General features: G+C 43.7%; 1 protein-coding gene across 2 annotated transcripts in view; it reads left to right on the top strand.

The window, feature by feature from the left end:
* The window catches only part of Eefsec (eukaryotic elongation factor, selenocysteine-tRNA specific), a 199,766-nt gene that overhangs the window by 74,623 nt on the left and 105,544 nt on the right, over positions 1-19,599 (top strand). For both annotated transcript variants that reach the window (XR_003843273.1, XM_021190399.1), the window contains exon 2: positions 2,321-2,528. Coding sequence is in view for 1 of the 2 variants with exons in the window: in XM_021190399.1 (XP_021046058.1) it covers positions 2,321-2,528 (208 nt within the window). In the remaining variant the exon portion in view is untranslated. The remainder of the gene's footprint in view (positions 1-2,320; positions 2,529-19,599) is intronic.

The following is a 19,599-nucleotide window of genomic DNA, read 5'->3' as shown; positions in this document are numbered from 1 at the left end:
ATATTACTAGATCTTGATGGAGTCCTTACACTCCTATTTGAAATGGAAAGGAATAGAAAATAGAATGTGTGTGTGTGTGTGTGTGTGTGTGTGTGTGTGTGTTTCATTCTTGCCACTCTTTCTCACTCCTTTTTTTTTTTTTTTTTAACATTCCCTTGGATATTTCATGTGTTAAAGCAAATGCTCATTCATCCGCAGGTACACACAGGCACAGTTAGAACACATCTTATTCTGCCCTGTGCTCTTCTCCCCCACTGCAGACTATTTTATAGTAGTAAAAAGATCTTTTATTCTTGTCAGTAGTTGTGCACTATTCTGTTTCATGGTATACCTACCTATTTTAAGCTTGTTCCCTACATTCGCATGGCCTCCAACTTCAGTAACAATAGATGTGTTGCAAGTATGTCCTATGTGTTTATGAACTTGACTGGATCAAAGATTATATGCATTTTCTTTCCATTTTATTATACATATATTAGTGTTTTGCCTGCATGTATGTCTGTACACTATGAATAAAATACCCTTGGAGTCCAGAAGGGGACATCAGATCCCATGGAACTTGAGTTATAAGACAGTTGTGAGCCACCATTTGGTTGCTGGGAATCAAACCTTGGTCCTCAGCAAGAACAGATAGTATTATTAACTGCTGGGTGATATCTCCAGCTCCAATTACATATATTTTGGTACTTGTCTCCAGGATGTTTTTATATCAGTTTAAAGGTCTGCAGCACTGTTAATCAGTTATGTATGTTGAGTAAGTTCTTTTGGATGTTCTAAAGTTCTGAAGGATGGATTGTGGAAAGCCAATCTGAGGCAGCGTCCCTAGATAACAACTGACTAGAATTGGGATGGAGATGATTACCAGAGGCAAGTTGGTATCCATTGTATAGTGGGGCCTTTTGCTTCCATTCTGTGAAAAGGGTTGTAGAAATACATTCTGTTCATAGAAATGGGAGAGGCAGTGTCTCTCACACAGCAGTAAGAGGGATCTGGAGCATTGCCTACCAACCAGTGACTTAATCAAGGACATGGCTCATTTGCTGCTGCTGTGTACACCTGTACTTCCAGCTGTATCGTATTCTTACCTGACCACGAACGATAGAAGAAGAGGCTGGCAAAAGAGGACATCTTGGCCATGTCAGGCCTGTCTACAGTCAGACACACTGCTGTTCCTTGGGGCCAGGGCTTTAGCTAGTACTAAGTAGGAGGCCTCTGAGAGCAACAGGCCATTTACTTTAGCTGTTCTCTTTAGTGCCAGATAGCCATGTGACCTAGAGCATATACTGCTGTGTTTTGCACCTGAAACAGGATAATGAAGATTAAGCATTGCTGGGGTGGTAACCAGGGACATCTTTTCCTTTCCTGGCACCCTTCTGCCCCAGCAGTAGGTAGGGTTGATCATCAGACTCACTTTCAGAGCAAGCTTCTTCAGACTTGCTAGAGATCGTAGTGTGGTCCTGAAAAGTCCCTATGAGGTGGTCTTGTAAACTGAGGATATAATTCCCATTCATTTCAGAGACGGATGTGTCTCTTTTCTTGCTTTCCCTAACTTACACCTTTTCTCTTTCTTCTAAATTACTGAAAATGCCTCCAACTTCCCTTACAGCATGCATGGTCACTCTGCTTCAAAACAGTTTTTCTTCTAACATAGTAGCTGGCACTCTCCTATCACTGACACCTCTTGTCATATGAGCACCTCCTATTGTCCAGCTCAGACATGCTGTAAGTGTATATACAGCCAGCTGTGCATACAGCAGTTCTGGGTGATCCAACCTCCTAGAAAGATAAGAAGCCCTATAAACGAGGTGTAGGACCAAAGATAATGATGGTGAGCATCAGGCTGTGAAGCAATTGTAGGCAACCCAATACTGTGGGGAAAAGCACTCTGATTGGCCCTCTTATCCCTCTATATATTGATGGGGGCCCTGTACTTTTAAGCCTTGCTGTCTTTCTTAGTAAGGGCAGGTAACTAGGTATTGGAGTCTTTCCTGCTCAACATCTCCTCTTGTTAAGTGAAATGAAAATGAGAGCAGTGGTTCAGCAGGGAGGTGGAGGGCTCTGGAGTCAGGCCTTCCTTATCCAAACTCAGCCCTGCTGTGTACAGCCATGGGGTCCTGAGAAGGCCTTCAGCTTCCTTGCCGCTCCTGATGCTCTTTTGGCTGGATGAGGTTATGCCCGGTATAACTTGGACCGGCCAGGTGGTATCAGCCATTCCTCCCCATCTACCCACTATTGCAGTGCTTTCCTGGGACTAGAATGGTGACTTCCTGTGAGACTCCCTGGCCCAACTTTCTCCTAACCTTACCTTTTATTGCCCCAGGTGCCCAGATCATTGATTTGATGATGCTCGTGATCGATGTGACCAAGGGAATGCAGACACAGTCCGCAGAGTGCCTTGTGATTGGCCAGATCGCCTGCCAGAAGCTGGTGGTGGTGCTGAACAAAATAGACCTGTTAGCAGAAGGGAAGAGACAGGCAGCGATTGACAAAATGACCAAGAAAATGCAGAAGACTCTTGAGAACACCAAGTAGGTTGCTAATGAGAGTTCATGTGTAAGGTGGCTTCTCGTTTAACACTCTGGGCAGGCAGGTCAGCCTCCCGTCCTGGTGAATGGAGCATGCCTGTTCACACAGCTGCTGCCGCACTAAGCACGACTAACATGAAGATCCCAGAAAGCACTGGAGCATAAGGAAATGGGGTGCCCTCACTTGGGGCAGAAGCACAGGTGGAGGCTGGTCTCCTCTGGTGAGCAGTCTTAAACCTGTCACTTCTGAGCTCTGGTACATGTCCCTGTGTATGTAGAGACAGTTACAAGGCTACACTTTAGACCTCAGATGTGTGCCCAGCTTTCAAGCCCTTGGAACCAAGGGCATTGGTCCCATGCTGTGTTGCGCCATGAGAACTCAGGCCTCACTGCTGGAGCCTGGGGATCATGTTCTCCAACTACCTGCTTTATGATGCCCCCATTGTCAACTCAGGACAAAAATCGAAGAGCCTTGTCAGCTCTGCTGGCAGCCAGTCAGAGAGAGGAGGGTTGGGGGAGCATATCAATGATCAAGTTCGGGCCATCACTGACTACAGGGGGAAAGCTAGCCTGTTTGGCAGAATCAGGCCCCAGGAGAAAAAGAGGAGGTGGGCCAATGGGTTGTGGGGTTTTCCTAGGGAATAAAAGGCTGTGTGTGGTTGAGGTCGAGTAAGAGGGAGGAGATAAGAATGTAAGAAGGTGTAGGAAACCTCAGTTGCCTCTTTGCAGTTGGGGCAGCAAGGTTATCAGAGCTATGGGCAGCATTAGGAAGTAAGAGTTAGAGACCACAGGGCTCAAGGGGCCACAGAATTCTGATGTGGCCAAGAAAATGAGTTAGTCACTTTGCTGAGCACACAGAGCTGGTGTGCCTTGTTGTTTGGTGGCTCTTTCTCTCTCTCTCTCTCTGGCCATTCCTTTCGGTCAGTTCTGAAGATCCGTCACTGGGAGACAAGGCTTCCTCCTCTGTGCTATGCTGCCTGAGACAATATCTTCTTCCTGTGCCTCTCCTTCTCCAGCCTGTGGAGGGCAAGCAAGTAGAGAATGTTTTTGTTTCCCTGTCATAAAGATTGATATGCCTTTCCATTTATGATTTTTTTCCTATCCAACACCTGCAGCTCTCTCTCAGAATGCTCAAGTTGGTTAAATTAAAGCTTCAGCCCTGTGAATGGGCCATATATGTCATAAAAGATTTCCTTGCTCTGCCTTTTGTTAGCAAAATTCATCAATCTGATAAAATCGACACATTTAGATAAGTGTTGCATAAGAATTCAGACTTCGTTATTCCTAACGGAAGTGGATATGAGACTGTAAAAAGGAAGATAAAAATTATATCTTCTTCTTAGAGAGTTATTGATCTCCCTACCATTTGATTTACTTGTCAGAAAGGGGCGAGCACATTTTTGGAGACTCGCGTAAACCCCAACAGCGCCAGCTCACTTGCTTCATGGACAGGGACTTTAGGAGTCCAAGGGCACTTCTAAAACACTTGCAGCTCTGACCAATCACAGGGAGGGGAGAGTGCTCCTTGTTTTTAAGTCATCTTTCCTATTTTAATGTATTGGCTGCAGGCCAAATTATGAACTTTACCATACTGAAAGAGGAAATTGTCCTCAGAGAGGTATCTGAGCCCTTTCTCTCCTCTCATACCCAGAGGCCAGGCAGCAGAGGGCAGGGCTGTTACTTGTGGGTGGAGTCCTGGGGCCCTGTGCCCAGACTGAGTATTAAGAGCTCTGCTGCATCATTTTCAGTGTCGATTCCTTCCATTTGCTGTTCTTGTTAACTAAATTCGAGGAACAAAAATGTGGAATGGTGGACCCCAGCATAGTCAAAACCTGAAAAATGTTTAAGACAAAACTTATTTTTCTCTACTTGAAGTTTCAATTTTAATAGAAGATATTGAAAATAGAGAAAAGTAGTTAAAAGGCAGGACTACCTAATGATTTTTTAAAAATAGCAGCTGCTGACATTTGAGCTTGTGATCTCCTATCTTTTTAGATGTATAGCATTTCTCTCACACTCATTGATCCCAGCACTTTGGAGGCTGAGGTAGGGGATTTAGAGTTTGAGTTCAGCTGGGATTACAGGTATGTGATGCCTATGCTCTTCCAAGTTGTTGTTTTGGTTCTCTAAGTTGTGGTAGGATACACTTGACTACTATTTTACCATCTATAGTGTATAATCTGATGACCAGGTGCATTCAGCATGTGTACATCCACCAGACCTTTCTATGATCCTTGTCAACTTCTCCCGGGTGGTAACTCTCCTGTCCCCTGCACAGTCTCTTCTGCTCTCTGTCGTCATGATTTGCCTGGCCCATAGTCATGTATGGATTTCATAGAGCATTTGAGTCTTGTCTGTGTTACAGCTTTATCAGAATACTGTTGCCAAGGCTTAGCCTGCTTTGTTATATTTGTGCCATGTGTTTATCCCCGTCTCCCCCCTTTCCCCCACGCAATTGATGGACTGTGGGCTACTCTCAGCTGTTGGAATGATGAACTGCTATGAACTCTGATTTCAGACCTTCTGGAGCTATGTACCCTAGTATCTAGGAGTTGGGGCAGGCTTGTTCAGGAGTCCGTATCTATCCTTTCTGAGGCATTTCTGAGCTGCCCCCATAGTAGCTGTCCCATTCACACTCCCAGCAGCCATATGTTAGGGCTCTGGGGTGTCCATAGTCTCTCAACACTTTCTGTTTTCCTTGAGGTAGGGTCTCACTGTACTCTAAGCCTACCTGCAACCTATAGCAAAGCTCTTGCCCCAGCGTCTCACTCAAGCGCTGAGATTATAGGTTCAGACCACCACATCTGGCAGTTTGTATTTTTTTCCCTAGCTGTCTTTACTGTGTACTGGATCACCTTACTGCAGTTAGAGTTTGCATTTCTATTGTGGCTGGTGCCGAGCATGTTATTGGTCACCTCTATATTTTGTAGAGAAATAACTGATTATATCCTTTGTCAAGCTTTAAAATGAGTTGTTTTTTCATTGTTGAATTGAAATCTGTTGAAATTCAACATTGTTGAAATCATATCTGAGATATGATTTAAAAGTATTTTCTCCCATCTTGTAGGCTTTTTTTTTTTTTTTTTTTTTTTTTTTTTAACTTTCTTTAATATACACAAGTTCTGAATTCTGGTGAAGTCTCATTTCCCTTTTGTTGCTGCTGTTGTCTGTGATTTTGGAGTTACAGCTGTGAGAATGTTGTCAGACCCTGTTATGAATGTGTTTCCTTGTGTCTTCTTCTAGCTGTAGTGTTAGCTCTTATGTCTGGGTTGTTGATCCATTTGAGTATCTTTTGCAGTAATGTGAGGTAAAAGTTGAGCTGCCTTCTTTGCATGTGGCTTTCCAGTTTTTTTCTAGTACCATTTATTGAAACAATATCCTTTCCTTTATCATTGCTAAAAAATTAACCCAACATCTAAACTTAGCCCTTGGCTTTCTGCTCTTGTATTACTACTTTTCTTCTGTGACTGTGATAAAATGCCTAGGACTAAGGCACCTTATAGAAGGAAGAGTTTATTTTGTCTTACTGTTCCAGAAGGATAAGAGGAATCCATCATGTCAGGGAGGCATGGCAGCAGAGGCGGGAAGTTGAGAGCTCATGTCCTCAAATGCAGGAGCTGGAAGCAGAGAATGTGAACAGAAGGGGCTCAAGGCATTGATTCTCAAAGCCAAGCCCAGTGATGTGCTCCCTCCAGCATGGTTGTACTATCTAAGCCTTGCCAAACTGCCATCAACTAGGGACCAACAAAGCAAAATATCTAAGCCTATGGGGGAAATTCTCATTCAATCCACTGCAACTCTAGTCCATTCATGTAGATTCCTCGTATAGGAGTTCCTCACCTCTTTGACAGCTAGCTTTGAGGTGTGTTTCAGAGTCAGGAAACAGAATCCTCATAGCTCTGACCCTTTTTGAAACTGTTCTGGCTGGCTGGAACTTGTACAATTCTGTATGAAGTTAAGGATCTGCTTTTCCCTGCCTCTGAAAAGGCTGCTAAAGTTTTGATAGGGATCTGAAGGTAACTCTGGCACATTTGATTCCTAAACAGCATTCTCTCCCAGTCCCCAAACACTGAATGTCTAGATCAGTGGTTCTCAGTCTGTGGGTTGTGATTCCTTAGGAGGGGCCGAATGACCCTTTCATAGGGTCACATATCAGGTGTCTGCAGATCAGATATGTTTACATTATGATTCATATCAGTAGCAAAATTATAGTCTGAAATAGCAACAAAATAATTTTTGTGGTGAGGGATCAGCACAAAATGAGGAACTCCATTGAAGAGCCACAGCACTAGGAAGGTTGCGAACTACTGGTCTAGAGCTTTGATTTCTTTCCTCAGTAGTTCATAGCTTTTATTGTTCAGGTCCCTCTTATAGCTGGATTTATCCCTATTTAATTTTGCAGAGGTTTTTTTGCAAATGTAGACACTTTTAGTTTCACTTGGGTTGTTATCTCTAAAATATGAAAACAACTAATTTTTATGTGTCAATGTTATATGAATTCAACTCCTTTAAAATAACAATTGTAATCATGCCTCTTTTTGCTTGTTTTTCTTTTTCTTTTTTTTTTTTCAGTTTTTCGAGACAGGGTTTCTCTGTATAGCCCTGGCTGTCCTGGAACTCACTCTGTACACCAGGCTGGCCTTGAACTCAGAAATCCATCTGCCTCTGCCTCCTGAGTGCTGGGATTAAAGGTGTGTGCCACCATTGCCTAGCCTGTTTGTTTGTTTGTTTGTTTGTTTTTCAAGACAGGGTTTCTCTGTGTAACTCCTGCTGTCCTGGAACTCACTCTGTAGATAGAGCAGGCTGACCTGGGACTCACAGAGCTCTGCCTGCCTCTCTCTCCCACATACCAGGATTAAAGGTGTGCGCCACCATATCTGGCTGTCATGGCGTGTTTTTAATGTTGGTTTCTGTGTTTATTACTGTTTTATCTAGCAGGTTCCTACGTAGCTAGCACTCTGTTCTCACCCTATAGACGGGGCTCAGTTTTTCTTTTTATACCCTGATGAGCCTGACCTGAGCACCTCTGTACAGCACTGAATTTGTCTCTACAGTTGTTTCCTTGTGGTAGACTCTCAGCTGTGAGAGCATGGAAGCAAAAGCCACGAACGCTTAAGCCCTCTGTGAACATGTGAGCATTTTCCATATGACACGGCTCTCTGCAGCCGTGTCTGGCTGTGGGTATAAGATGAACCTGAGACTTAGGATGGCGGCGGGGTTTCACTCTGGTTTTAGTCTGCAGGCGACTACTGAGGGAACTCACAGTAAGCAGTTGGACGTCTGTGATTTTAACATGCCTTGTCTCTTCACCTCTTGGCATTTTAACCTTTCCTTTTGCTTTCCAGGAGTGTTGAAGTCAGTGAGGACCTTGCTAACCCTTGCCCATCACACTTGCTGCAAACGAGGCTGCAGCATTTGTTCTAACCATTTCAGTTGCTTTTGTTTCAGCAGCTCAAGTTTCTAATTTTCATGTAGTCAAACTCTTGATTGTTTTTCTTTGTGATTTCTTTATCTTTGAAAGCATTTAAAATTACTCTTGCATAAACATTTATCAATGTTAACAGAAATCAGAATAGAAGATAAAAATGTACTCACAATCTTCCCAGTGCAGCAAATTAAAATGCTTCCTCGGAGGATCCCTGTCAGTCTCTTCCACATGGACATAATTGGAGATGGTTGTTATCACCACATTGACACTGTTCGGTGTTCTGGGCTTTTCTGTTTATTTTTCCACTAAGTGTTATCATCTGACAGCACCCTTGATGCATCTTTCTTCCAGATTCCTGGATCTTTCTTCTCTTAAAATACTTTTCTCTTTCTTTTACGGCCAGCTTAGAGCCCTACATTTCCCAGGCTCCCCTGATCTTGAGAACCTCCCTGGAACTGGCCTTACTCTCAGTCTCTAGGGATTCATTTAGGACTCTGTGGACTCTGCAGGTCTGCATCACACTGGTGCTGTGGCCAATTGCCACATGCTCTTGGGAAATACTTCCTCCCTGAGGTACTGTTTCTTTGTGAATCGGGAGCTGGTGAGTTTAGCCTCATAGCCTTTCGAGGAGAAGCGCTTGGCAGCCTCCGCGTATCAAGTTCTGAGCAGGGAAAACTGTAATGAGGAGGCTTGGCACTATGCCAGGGATTCCCACACACAGATCATTAAGTTAGCTGGATCATACAGTTACCCCAGAGGTCAGTTTTGCAACTTGCTTGACTGCTGAGAAAATAAGACTTGATAAATGATGGCCATTTTGGAAGTCTACTATCCCAAACTTAAAATTTTTACTCTGTTTGCTTAGATTTCTTTTACATAACTTATAAATTCATATATATGTAATATGTGTATATGTGTTGTTGTTATCTATGACTGCATGCTGGTGGAAGTCAGCCTGGGTGCACAGTTAGTGTGTCTGGGCCACTGAGCACTATGATATATCTGTGTGGGTAGACTGGAGGAGACGGGAGTGGGTCAGGAGATGCTCTTGAATGCCCCTGGGGATTCCTGGACAGCTTTCCTCTCTGTGCCAGGGTGGCTCATGTGCAGCAGGCCTAGAAAGGAGCACAGCCATCTCAGTGTGGTGAAAATGGTCGGGCACCCAGCAGTGTGGTGCCCAGAAGGGTTTGGATAAAACCACTGAATTTCCAGATAATTTATGGTAAATCCTTGGAGCCCTCTGCATGATATTCACATGCACACATGTACACACACACACACACACACACACAGAGAGAGAGAGAGAGAGAGAGAGAGAGAGAGAGAGAGAGAGAGAGAGAGAGAGAGAGAGAGAACACTCGGCCCTAGACCTGAGGCTGGAAGCAGAGCCAGAGTAGGTATGCTACTGGGTTCTAGTTCCAGAGCTTTGTCACCTACAACAGAACTTCCTTACCCTGTTTCCTGTGTAGAAAAGGTGCTGGACTCTGGCTCCTGAAGGGCTAATGGTACACTAGCCCTCTGGCAGCCCTGGCCAGTCCCTAGTTTTTGTTGTAGGGAGCCAAGCCCTGCCCCTAGGCATTGGGATTCTTTGCTGAGCATGTGCCTAGTTCTGTGTATAGAGCAGGGCTGGGGTACTTGCTTTTATTTTCCTTTTTGATTTTATGTATTAGCTAGGGAGAGGCCTACAGGTGCAGGAGCCCAAGAAGGCAGGGACTCTCTCGAGGACATGAAGGACATATGTAGGACTAAGCTTTGGTGATGTGTCCAGAAGCAGGGGTCAGAGCAAAGCATCTGTCTCTGTTAGTGTCACAGAAACAGAGGTAGAAACCCTCTAGCCCCTTGCTTGGCCGTGGCTCCAGGAATCCTTGGGTTTAGTTGTGTGCTATTTGTACAGTCTGGCACAAGTGAAATTTCATCAGAACCTCACTTAAGAAAACTAATTCTAAGAAAACCAGGGTAAGAGGAGGGGAAGAATAAGGGGGGGGGGGCAGAATCAGGTGTGGGAGGAGACGGGGAGAAGTACAGAGGATTGGGAAATTGAATGACACTGTGTAGCAGTGGGGCATGGGGAACTGGGTGGGAGGGCAAGCCACTAGAAAGTCCCAGATGCCAGGGAAGCAAGAGGTTCCTAGGACCCAACAGGGATGACATTAGCTGAAATACCCAACACAGGGAAGACAGAACATATATAGACCATACCCAGGGGATAGGCACAGCCACCATTTGAGGGATGGGGCCACCCACCCATCTCAAAAATTTTAACTCAGAATTGTTCCTGCCTAAAGAAAATACAGGGACTAAGAGTGGAGCAGAGACTGAAGGAAAATCTATCCAGAGACTGCCCCACCTAGGGATCCATCCCATCTTCAGACACCAAACCCAGACACCATTGCTGATGTCAAGAAGTGCTTGCTAACAGGAGCCTTGTATAGTGGTCCCCTAAGAGGGTCTGCCAGAGCCTGACCAATACAGATGTGGATGCTTGCAGACAACCATTGGACTGAGCATGGGGACCCCAAGGGAAGAGTTAAGGGAAGAACTGAAGGAGCTGAAGGGGATTGCAACCCCATAGGAAGAACAACAATATCAACTAACTGGACCCCCCCCCCCCCGAGCTCCCAGGGACTAAACCACCAACCAAAGATTACACATGTAGGGATGCCATGGCTCCAGCTGCAAATGTAGCACAAGAATGCCTTATCTGGCATCAATAGGAGGGGAGGCCCTTGGTCCTTTGGAGGCTTGATGCCCCAGCATAGGGGGATGCTAAGGTGGTGAGATGGAATTAGGTATGTGGGTGGAGAAGCACTCTCATAGAGGCAGGCCAAATCGGGGATGGCATAAGGGGCTTACAGAGGGAAACTGGGAAGGGGGAACAACATTTGAAATGTAAACAAATAAAATAACCAGTTTTTTTTTTTTTTTAAAAGAAAAAGAAAACTAGGCATAAGCTATGTGAATAGCAGACACTGGGTTCTTTGGAAATAGCTGGGTAGGATGGTATTTTAGCAAGAGGACTTTTCCTTACAGAGAAGCAAAATCTAGGCTGTAAGAAGGCCTGCAGAGGTCATGAGAACAGTTCAGCAGATGAAGGTTGGGTGAGGGACAGACATGGTCAAAGGGACTTCAAAAGGCTCGAGATAGGCAGTGGGGTCTAGTGGTACTGAGTTCTTCCCAGGGCTCTTCCCTTCAGTGACCTCTTCTTGGGCACCTACCAGGATAGTGGGGGTAATGGCAATGGCCAAGTGTCTTGAAGAAAGAAAAGGCACGTGACTTGGAGTGTGTGACTCACACTGTAGTGCAGGCATATTGATGTGGCACAGCTGCCACGGGTGTTGGAGGACATTAAACTGGGTTATCTCTACATCTTTCTTACCTGTTTCAAGGAAACACCTCAGCTCAGCCCTGCCATGTCTATAGCACGCCTAAGTTTAGCCAGGCTCTGTGCCTTCAGTGGGAAACAGTATCTAGCTAGACACTGATAGCTTTGTTTTGTTTTCCTTGTGTTTATTTTTGTAGCTTCAATAGTCGATGTTTTTTTGTCCCCAGAGACTAGGTTTTCATTAGTTAATTTTAAAAAATCCGTTAGAGCAGAAAACAATTTTTAAAATGACACATTCATACCTTAAGCATAATATTTTCACTGAAAACACTTGCATTCATGTTCACTTAATAGAATCAGTGTCTAAGTGACCGAAGACTAAGCACATTCATACACTCCAGTGCCTCTTCCTCCTCTGCGGGTGCTTTGCTGGCATCTGTCCCGCCTGTCTAGGGTGTCTTTGCTGTGTGAGCACATCTGTATTTGGAATTTGGGGCATCTCCTCTTTATGGTCTGATTTTGAAATATGTATGCTTCCTGCTTTGTGTGTAATTTCAATTTTCTCCAAATGGTCACTCCCGTTGTCTTGATTGTCTTGGATTCCTTGGATGAAGTGATGTGTGGGTAGGGTATGGGGGAGATGACAAGTCTTTGTGGTGCACTTAGGTACCAGGAACTATTCTGGTAGGGGCTTTCCATTCCCTCTGTCATGACCCCACAAGGTGGATATCACTTCCCCAGACCACTTTGATGGAAGGAAATATTAAAGCTGGACTGGCTTCAGTAGCTTGTTCTAGGTCACACAGCTAGTGAATGATGGGAAGTGTTTCAAAGCCAGCTCTGGGTAGAGTGGCCAACCTAAGTTGTGTAGCCAGATTAAGAAGAGTAAGTAAGCCTGAGCTAGTATGTGCAGTTCTCAAACCAATATAATTGTTGTATGATAATTGTTGGGAGCCTGATTAATGTTTTTATTTTGGAAGGGTTAATGTAATTTTCTGATTGTATCATGAAAAAAGTCTCATTTTGTTTTGATCAAATTTCAACATATAAATAATTTTAAAAACACAAACTATATGTTGTTAAATATAACAAGTAAATGTCTTCTAGGAATCATTAATAAAGTTTTGAGATAGAATATTAAAAGTCAGTTACATGATAGGTGTAATTGTAACATCCACTATTCTGGCCATTTTCTATCATTTTAAATTACAACAGAAACACCCGCATATTCGTGTTCATGGAACACTATTTACAATTCCCCGAGTCATGGGATCAGCCTAGGCATTTGTCAGCAGAGGAGCAGATAAAACAGGTGTGGCCTCTGTATGCCCAATGGAGACATATGTCTGGTCAGACATAATAAAATTAGGTCATTTGCAGGAAAATGAATGCAACCAGAAATCATCAAATTTAATCAAAGTCAAAAATACATGGCATGTATTTTCCTCTCATTTGTCTATCCTAGATATCATATAGACACATAAAACCACATATGGATATGTGAGACATGGAAGTAGAAATGAAACTATCTGTGAGAAAGAATAGCAATAACAGAAAAGGGAGAGTGGCTGGTATGTCCACTTTCATGGCACACATGAAGAAAATGTCTGTGAATCTTATCGCTATGCACCTTAGCTATCCTTACCTTTCAACTTGATACAACCTAGAGTCATCTGAGAGGAGAAGCCTCTAAGTTGAGGAACTGTCTAGATTTGGTTGCTTGATGAGCATGTCTGTAATTGTCTTGATTCATTTTTGTGTTTTAAATTATGTAGGATTGTGCTCATGAATAGAAGACATTAGATTCCCCTGGAATTGAAGCTGTGAGCTGCCTGATGTAGGTGTTAGGAATTGAACTCTGGTCCTCTGTAAGAGCAATATTTTTACTCTTTATTGCTGAGCCATTCCCTCAGCCTTCATGCTGATTATTGTAGGAAGGTCCAACCCACTGTGGGCAGCACTATCCCTAGACAGATGGTCCTTAAGTGTATCAGAAAGCTAGCTAATCATGTGCTTAGGAGCTAAAGTGAGTCAGCAAGTAGCATTTCTTCATAGTGTCTGCTTCTACTTACCATGTTGAGTTCCTGCCCTGATGTCCATCAGTGAAGGACTATGGTCTGGAATTGAAAAGCAGATATAACTTTTATCTTCGTAAGTTGCTTTTTGTTAGATTATTTTAACATAGCAACAGAAAGGAAACTGGAATACTATGTAAAATAAATATACACTGTTACAATTTTATTAAAAAACAAGAACAAATTATAGACATTAATTGCTAAATCCTTAATGACTGTCAGACACAGAGGCAAGAACCATGATTGTTCTAGAACCTTTCATTCATTTCTTAGATACTATAGAACTCACATGATGTTCTCAGTAACTGATGAGATGTTTTCATTGCAGTACCTCATTCAGGCCTTGAAGTAATTGTATCAGGGATTCTACTATCATCTTAATGAGGAAACTGAGGCACACGGGTAAATGGACACTCTACAGTCATGGGAAGGAAATTTGGGAGCCAGGAAGTACTTAGAACTCAGTGTTCTGGTCTTGAGCCTCACTGCAGAGCCTTGTGCTGACTCTATGATTGTCCTTACAAGGACACTAATTCCTCTGCTACTTGCCGTCACTTGTTCTTCAAAACTGGACTAGACAGTGGAACCCAGTGACACTCTGGTAGCCTTTGCCACATACAGAACCATGAATCCTTTGTCTGTTCCTTCTTCCTCAGGGAGATTTGTGAGCTCTCAGCTGTTAGTGCTGCGGTCATGGATTCTATTGTCTGAAACCGTAAGCCTGATTAAACATTTTCCTTTATAAGTTGCCATGATCATGGTATTCTGTCCCAGTGCTAAAAGTAACTAAGGCACACATGGACATATATTCATTTCCTCTTTCCATTCCTGTGGGCATGTGTAGTAGAATTCCTCTGCTACATGGCACTTCTGTGTTCTTTTTTATTTTCTGAAGCGTTTTGATGATTAGATATATGATTTGTGTTGACAGGCTTCCTACACTTTAAATATGACATCCTCCTGGTCTCCATGGCCAGGACCAGCTAGCTCCATGCACTACTGCTCTCACATATGAGATGGTTTCTTCCCAAGCTGGGGAAATGCCCTCATCAATGGCCAAGGCTGTTTTCTGCCTGGTTGTAGATTGAGTTAACGGTTGGAGTTTGTTCAGCTTCTTAAATGTACAGGTTAATATTTTCATCAAATTTGGGAAGGAACAGACCATGATTTTGTCATTCATGATGCTCCCATTCATTCTTCTTGCTTCACAAACCACCATTGTACTTAAGCTGCTATGCCTGAGACACAGCTTTGCCACTGCGACTGGGTTCTCCCCTTCCTTTTCCTCAGATGGATAGATCTTGGCTGTCAGCTCTCTATTCTGCATGCCCAGACCCACTCCTGACCTTCACTCCTGACTGAAGTTTTCATTTCAGTTCTTGCATTTCCAAACTATGGGTTTGTTTTTTTTTAAGTTTCTAACTGTTGTGTTAACTTACCTAGGGTGATATAAACAAGCATCTACTTACCCCAGATAGGGAACTGATGACAGACCAAAGTCCACCTTAGCATGTTGCTGAGTTTATTAGGGTTACATAACTCCAAGAGCAAGGGCAATATTAAGGAGGCTGTATCACTGAACTCCCACACCCTGTGAGTGACCTGCTGCTGACAGCTGGGAGCCTGGGGCTCTCTGGGACTTGCAGGCAGCCCCACAAATTTGACTCTCTCCTTAGCAAGCATAAGGCTTACTTAACCTAGGGAAGGAAGGGCCCTGTGAATCTGATTTCAGAGACTTCCTGACACTTGCCATTGTTTCCTTCCTAAATCCTAAGGAATCTGTCTACTTTAGAACTTCCTAAGTCTTAATGAGCTTCATAGAAGAATAAGTGTTTCAATTTGGAGGAAATTGTCACAGTATATCTGTGTGTGTGTGTGTGTGTGTGTGTGTGTGTGTGTGTGTGTGTGTGTGTCTGTCTGTATGTATGTATGTATGTATGTATGTATGTGTATGTATGTATTTTGAGACAGGGTCTCTATATAACTCTGGCCATTCTGAAGCGCTCTCCATAGCCCAGGCTGGCCTCAAACCTATAGAGATCTGTACCAACTGTTACACTTTCTCTTGTGGTGGAGGATTGTCACCTTACCCTGAAGTTGTTTAGACTTGATTCATTTATTTGAACACACTGGGGGAAAAAACCTGCTATCAAGTCTGGGAGAGCTTCCTAGGGACAGTTTCTATTAATTCTTTCTTATGTGTGGACTCTTCTCTTGCTTCTTTGCAGTTGTGATGGGTAATGTTGGTTGTCAGCATGATGGATTGATAGGTGCTTAGAAGGTTAACATAACACATTTCTGGGTATGACTGTGATGGTGTTTTCAGAGAGGATGAACTAAGGGGTAAGACCCCTCTGAATATTGGCAGCCATACTGTAGGTGAGGGGCCAAATGGAATAATAATAAAAAAAACGGGCATTCTCTCTCTGTGCTCCTGGCTGTCATGAGGTGAGTGGTTCTGCTCCACCATGCCCCTCCCCTTTGTAATAGACTCTGAAACACCAAACCAGAATAAGCCTTTCCTCTATTAAGTTGTTTGACTAGGTATTATATCATAGAAACACACACACACACACACACACATATGCAGAGACACACAAAAATGAAACAAATTCTGAACTATGTCTGTATAATAAATTTGTTTTGTTTTGTTTTTTTTGAAATAGGGTTTCTCTGTGCAGCTCTGAGTGTCCAGGAAATCACCCTGTACCAAGTCAACTTGTTCTGGAACTCAGAGAGATCCACCTGCCTCTGCCTCCTGAGTGTTGGGATTAAAGGCTTGTGCCATGGTCTCTGTGCCTGGCTGTATAATAAATTTTTGGTGAATCCTAGGCATTTATAATAACATAATGAAGTAGTATTAGAAGTTATATAATCCCTCACTATACTTTGTTAATAGTTTGATGACTTTTCTGGGAAGATTGTGGAAAGTCTATATTCTTTGTCATGGGGACCCTGAGGTCAAAGTAGTTATTCTTTGTCATGGAGACCCTGAGGTCTCCACTCAGTGATCACTAATGACAGGACAGAGTTTTCCCTAGATGCCTGGATGTAAGATGATCCTTGATGAGGGTTTCTGTATGCATGTGGAGCCAAACTGTCAGAGTTCTAGCAGCAGTTAGCTGTGCCTTAGCTTTTACTCTCTGTTTGCATAGAACCTTGAAGTCAGAGGTGAGGGCCCACGTTGTTCTAGGTCACTCCTGAACATGCAAGTCCTGTGCCTGTGGTGACCTCAGTTCTCAGGATATGTGAGAGCTTTTCTAAGCCAGCTCTGAACATCTGATTCCTCACCTCTTCCTGCTAAGCTTTTAAATCATCTCCTCTTTGCTTAAACAGTTACCTTTCACCTCATCATGCTGTTGACTTCTTCCCTTTATTTTCAACAGAGACCCTCAGGGAAAGGCTTTTGCAGTGAGAAAATGAGCTGCTCATTGCCCTATCCTGGGTTTCCATCTACCATCATTATAAGAACTTAGTGGGGAGACAGCAAAGAGAAGTTAGGAGAGACTTCATTTCCCACGCAGGAGTAACACCTTAAACAGGAAAGGAAAAAAAGTCAAATACGAAGCAGAAACTCAGGGACCCTCAGCATCAGCAGGATGCCAACCAAAAGGCTGTCACTATCCTAACTCCACGTACTCAGCAGGCTTTGGGGTGCAGCCCAGAGAAATTGGTAGTGGTACTGCACCTGAACTCTCTGAGGGCTTCAGATGTCAATTGAGAGATGTTCCTTGAGAGCAGGTCTGCAGAAAGCAGATCAACAACAGGAGGGCTATGTCTCCTGTCTCTGTGGAAGGCTGGAGTCATAGGTTTCTGGAGCAGCAGGTCTTAGAGGTTGGAGACAGCTGCAGGAACAGATGTCGACATCTGGAGCACGGAGGTTTGCAGGCTGAGTCAGGAGTGAGTCTCCTTGCTGAGACAGAAGCCTTCATGTAGTGAGTTTCAACAGTGGCTGTCTCTGGCAAGTCTTCAAGGCCATCTTCCTTCTCCAAAGAACACAGCATCTGGGAGTTGACCTACTGACCAGAGCTAGTATGAATGAAGTCATCATTCTCTTCCTCCTCTAATAATCTGACAAGTTTTGTTCTCTAGAACTTATTGGCTCAGATATGTATGTAATGCCACCTGGGGCCTGATTGATTGAGCTGAGTATGTGTACATGCAAAGATGGTGAAAACTGGGATCAGTCAGGAGGGAGCTATCAGACATGGGAGGGTAAGAGAAAGCCTCCCAGACTTTGAGCATGTTTTCAATTAGGTCGCTTTCTCTATCTCTTCACCTTCCTCCCTGTTGTAAGTAAGGAGAGTGAGAATAGAGGGTGGGGAACACTCCTTTGGCCTTCCACATTTGTACCTGATACCTCGAGCTTGCTTTCAGCTGCATGCAGAGCCTTCTTTTAGACTGCCATGAAGCCCCAATCTCAAGCCATCCATTCTACCACTGCTGTCTGTCAGATATACCCCACTATGTTAGGGATCTATTCTTGCATGGATTCCACTTAGTTCTGAACCTTTGTTGCCATGGAATCTCTGGGAAGTGGGCACTTGGTTGTCAGAAAGGTGGTAGCCCATGATACTGATGCTGAAGTCAGGGTCCCTTCAATTAAACAGCCCATCTCTGCCTCTTGCCCTTCTGCTCTTTCTACTCCTGCTGAAAAGTCTCCAAACGGGCCAGATACACATAGCCTTTCTGATGGGGTCATCTAGGGAACTACCAGATAGGAAAATTGTTGTATTTCTTGGGGTCAAGTGCTTTGATAGAACTTAAACCCATTCTACCCCCTCTAGGGTCCAGCAGACACTAGCATGGTTGTGCTTGTTAAGGCCACTACAGAGTTGGTGGGTAGATGGAACAAAGCAGGCTTAAAATATCTATTTGTAACTTGTTCTCAGATTCCCAGCCATTTTCACTTTTCTGTTCAAGCCTTTGGTTAACTCTAGAGTTCTGAAAAATTTGGGTCATTTCTTTTCATGTTCTTGTTGCTTCCTTGAAGAGGCTTTTACATGCACTTGTTCACCATGGCCATTGATCTGTCTAGGTGTGTTCAGTCTGAGGTTCATAGCTGATGGATTCCCCTAAAGCCGACAAGTCCGTCTTTTGCTAGTATGCTGTTGCAGTGAATGCTCATAAATGAGGAACTTCCAAGGCACAAGAGTAAACTGTGGATTTTATACTACTGTGCCATCAAAAGCGATAAAGAGGAGAACAGGAGGGCATCCATGAGGAAGGGAAGAAAGCCAAGTTCCACACTTAGACGGTCTATGTTTAAAGTTGGCTCTGAAGGTTACAGCTAGCATCTTTTAATCTGCCTCTCCAGTCTTCATTTCCTCATCTACAACATGACAGAGCCATGGTGATGAGTTGGCTTAAGCTATCATTGTTCTTGATATTGCTGTTATATAATCTATATAAAATTCTTCATGATATGATGATGAATAAGATAGCAGGGTATGAGATAGCACCCACACAGTAGCATATGAAATATTTTATGTAAGATATTGAAAACATGGAAATGGGATGTGTGGCAATTTGAATGAGAATGGATCTTTTGTTTAAATACTTGTTCCCCAGTGGGTGGACCTGTTTTGGAAGGATTAGAAAGTGTGGTCTTGCTGGAGAAGGTGTGTCACTGGGGACAGGCTTTGAGGTTTCAAAAGACTCAAACCCTTCCCAGTCTCTTTCTCTCTCTGCCTCCTACTTGTAGATCAAGATGTGAGTTCTCAGATGTTTCAGCCCCCATGCCTGTGCTCTGTGAACATGGACTCTAACCCTCTGACACTGTAAGCCCCTAGTTAAACTCTTCCTTCCATAAATTGCCATGGTGTCTATTACAATAGAATGTAACTAAGCCAGGGGAAATTACTTGGTACAAAGCATGAAAAAGCTATGTTCAGAAGAGAATACAGCATGGGGCGGGAGGGGGGCTGGGAAGGATTATGAACTGCTTCTTTTTCCTCCTTCCCTGACAGTATTACTGTTAGTTTTGTTTTAATGAAGATGGCTTAAGTAAGGGATTCTCCTCAGCAAGAAGGGATTTCTATATGCAGCTTTAGGAACTTTGGGATCACCAGTAGCCCTAAATTTCAGAGAACCAGATTGAGCGGATCTTTTAAAGAGCTTGTAGTCTAAGACCCGCCTAGATCCCTGCTGCTTCCTGAGGGAGCTCAGGAGGAGTTGAATTTCTAGGTGAACCTCTTAGATTCTGATGTCCTTTCTTTGTAGGACTTCTGTTTCCCCTGGCAATTCAGA

The sequence above is a fragment of the Mus pahari genome, chromosome 2, assembly GCF_900095145.1.
Source record: "Mus pahari chromosome 2, PAHARI_EIJ_v1.1, whole genome shotgun sequence".
NCBI lineage: Eukaryota > Metazoa > Chordata > Mammalia > Rodentia > Muridae > Mus > Mus pahari.
The sequence above is the reverse complement of the archived record's forward strand: the minus strand, read 5'-3'. Positions and strand labels throughout refer to the sequence as shown.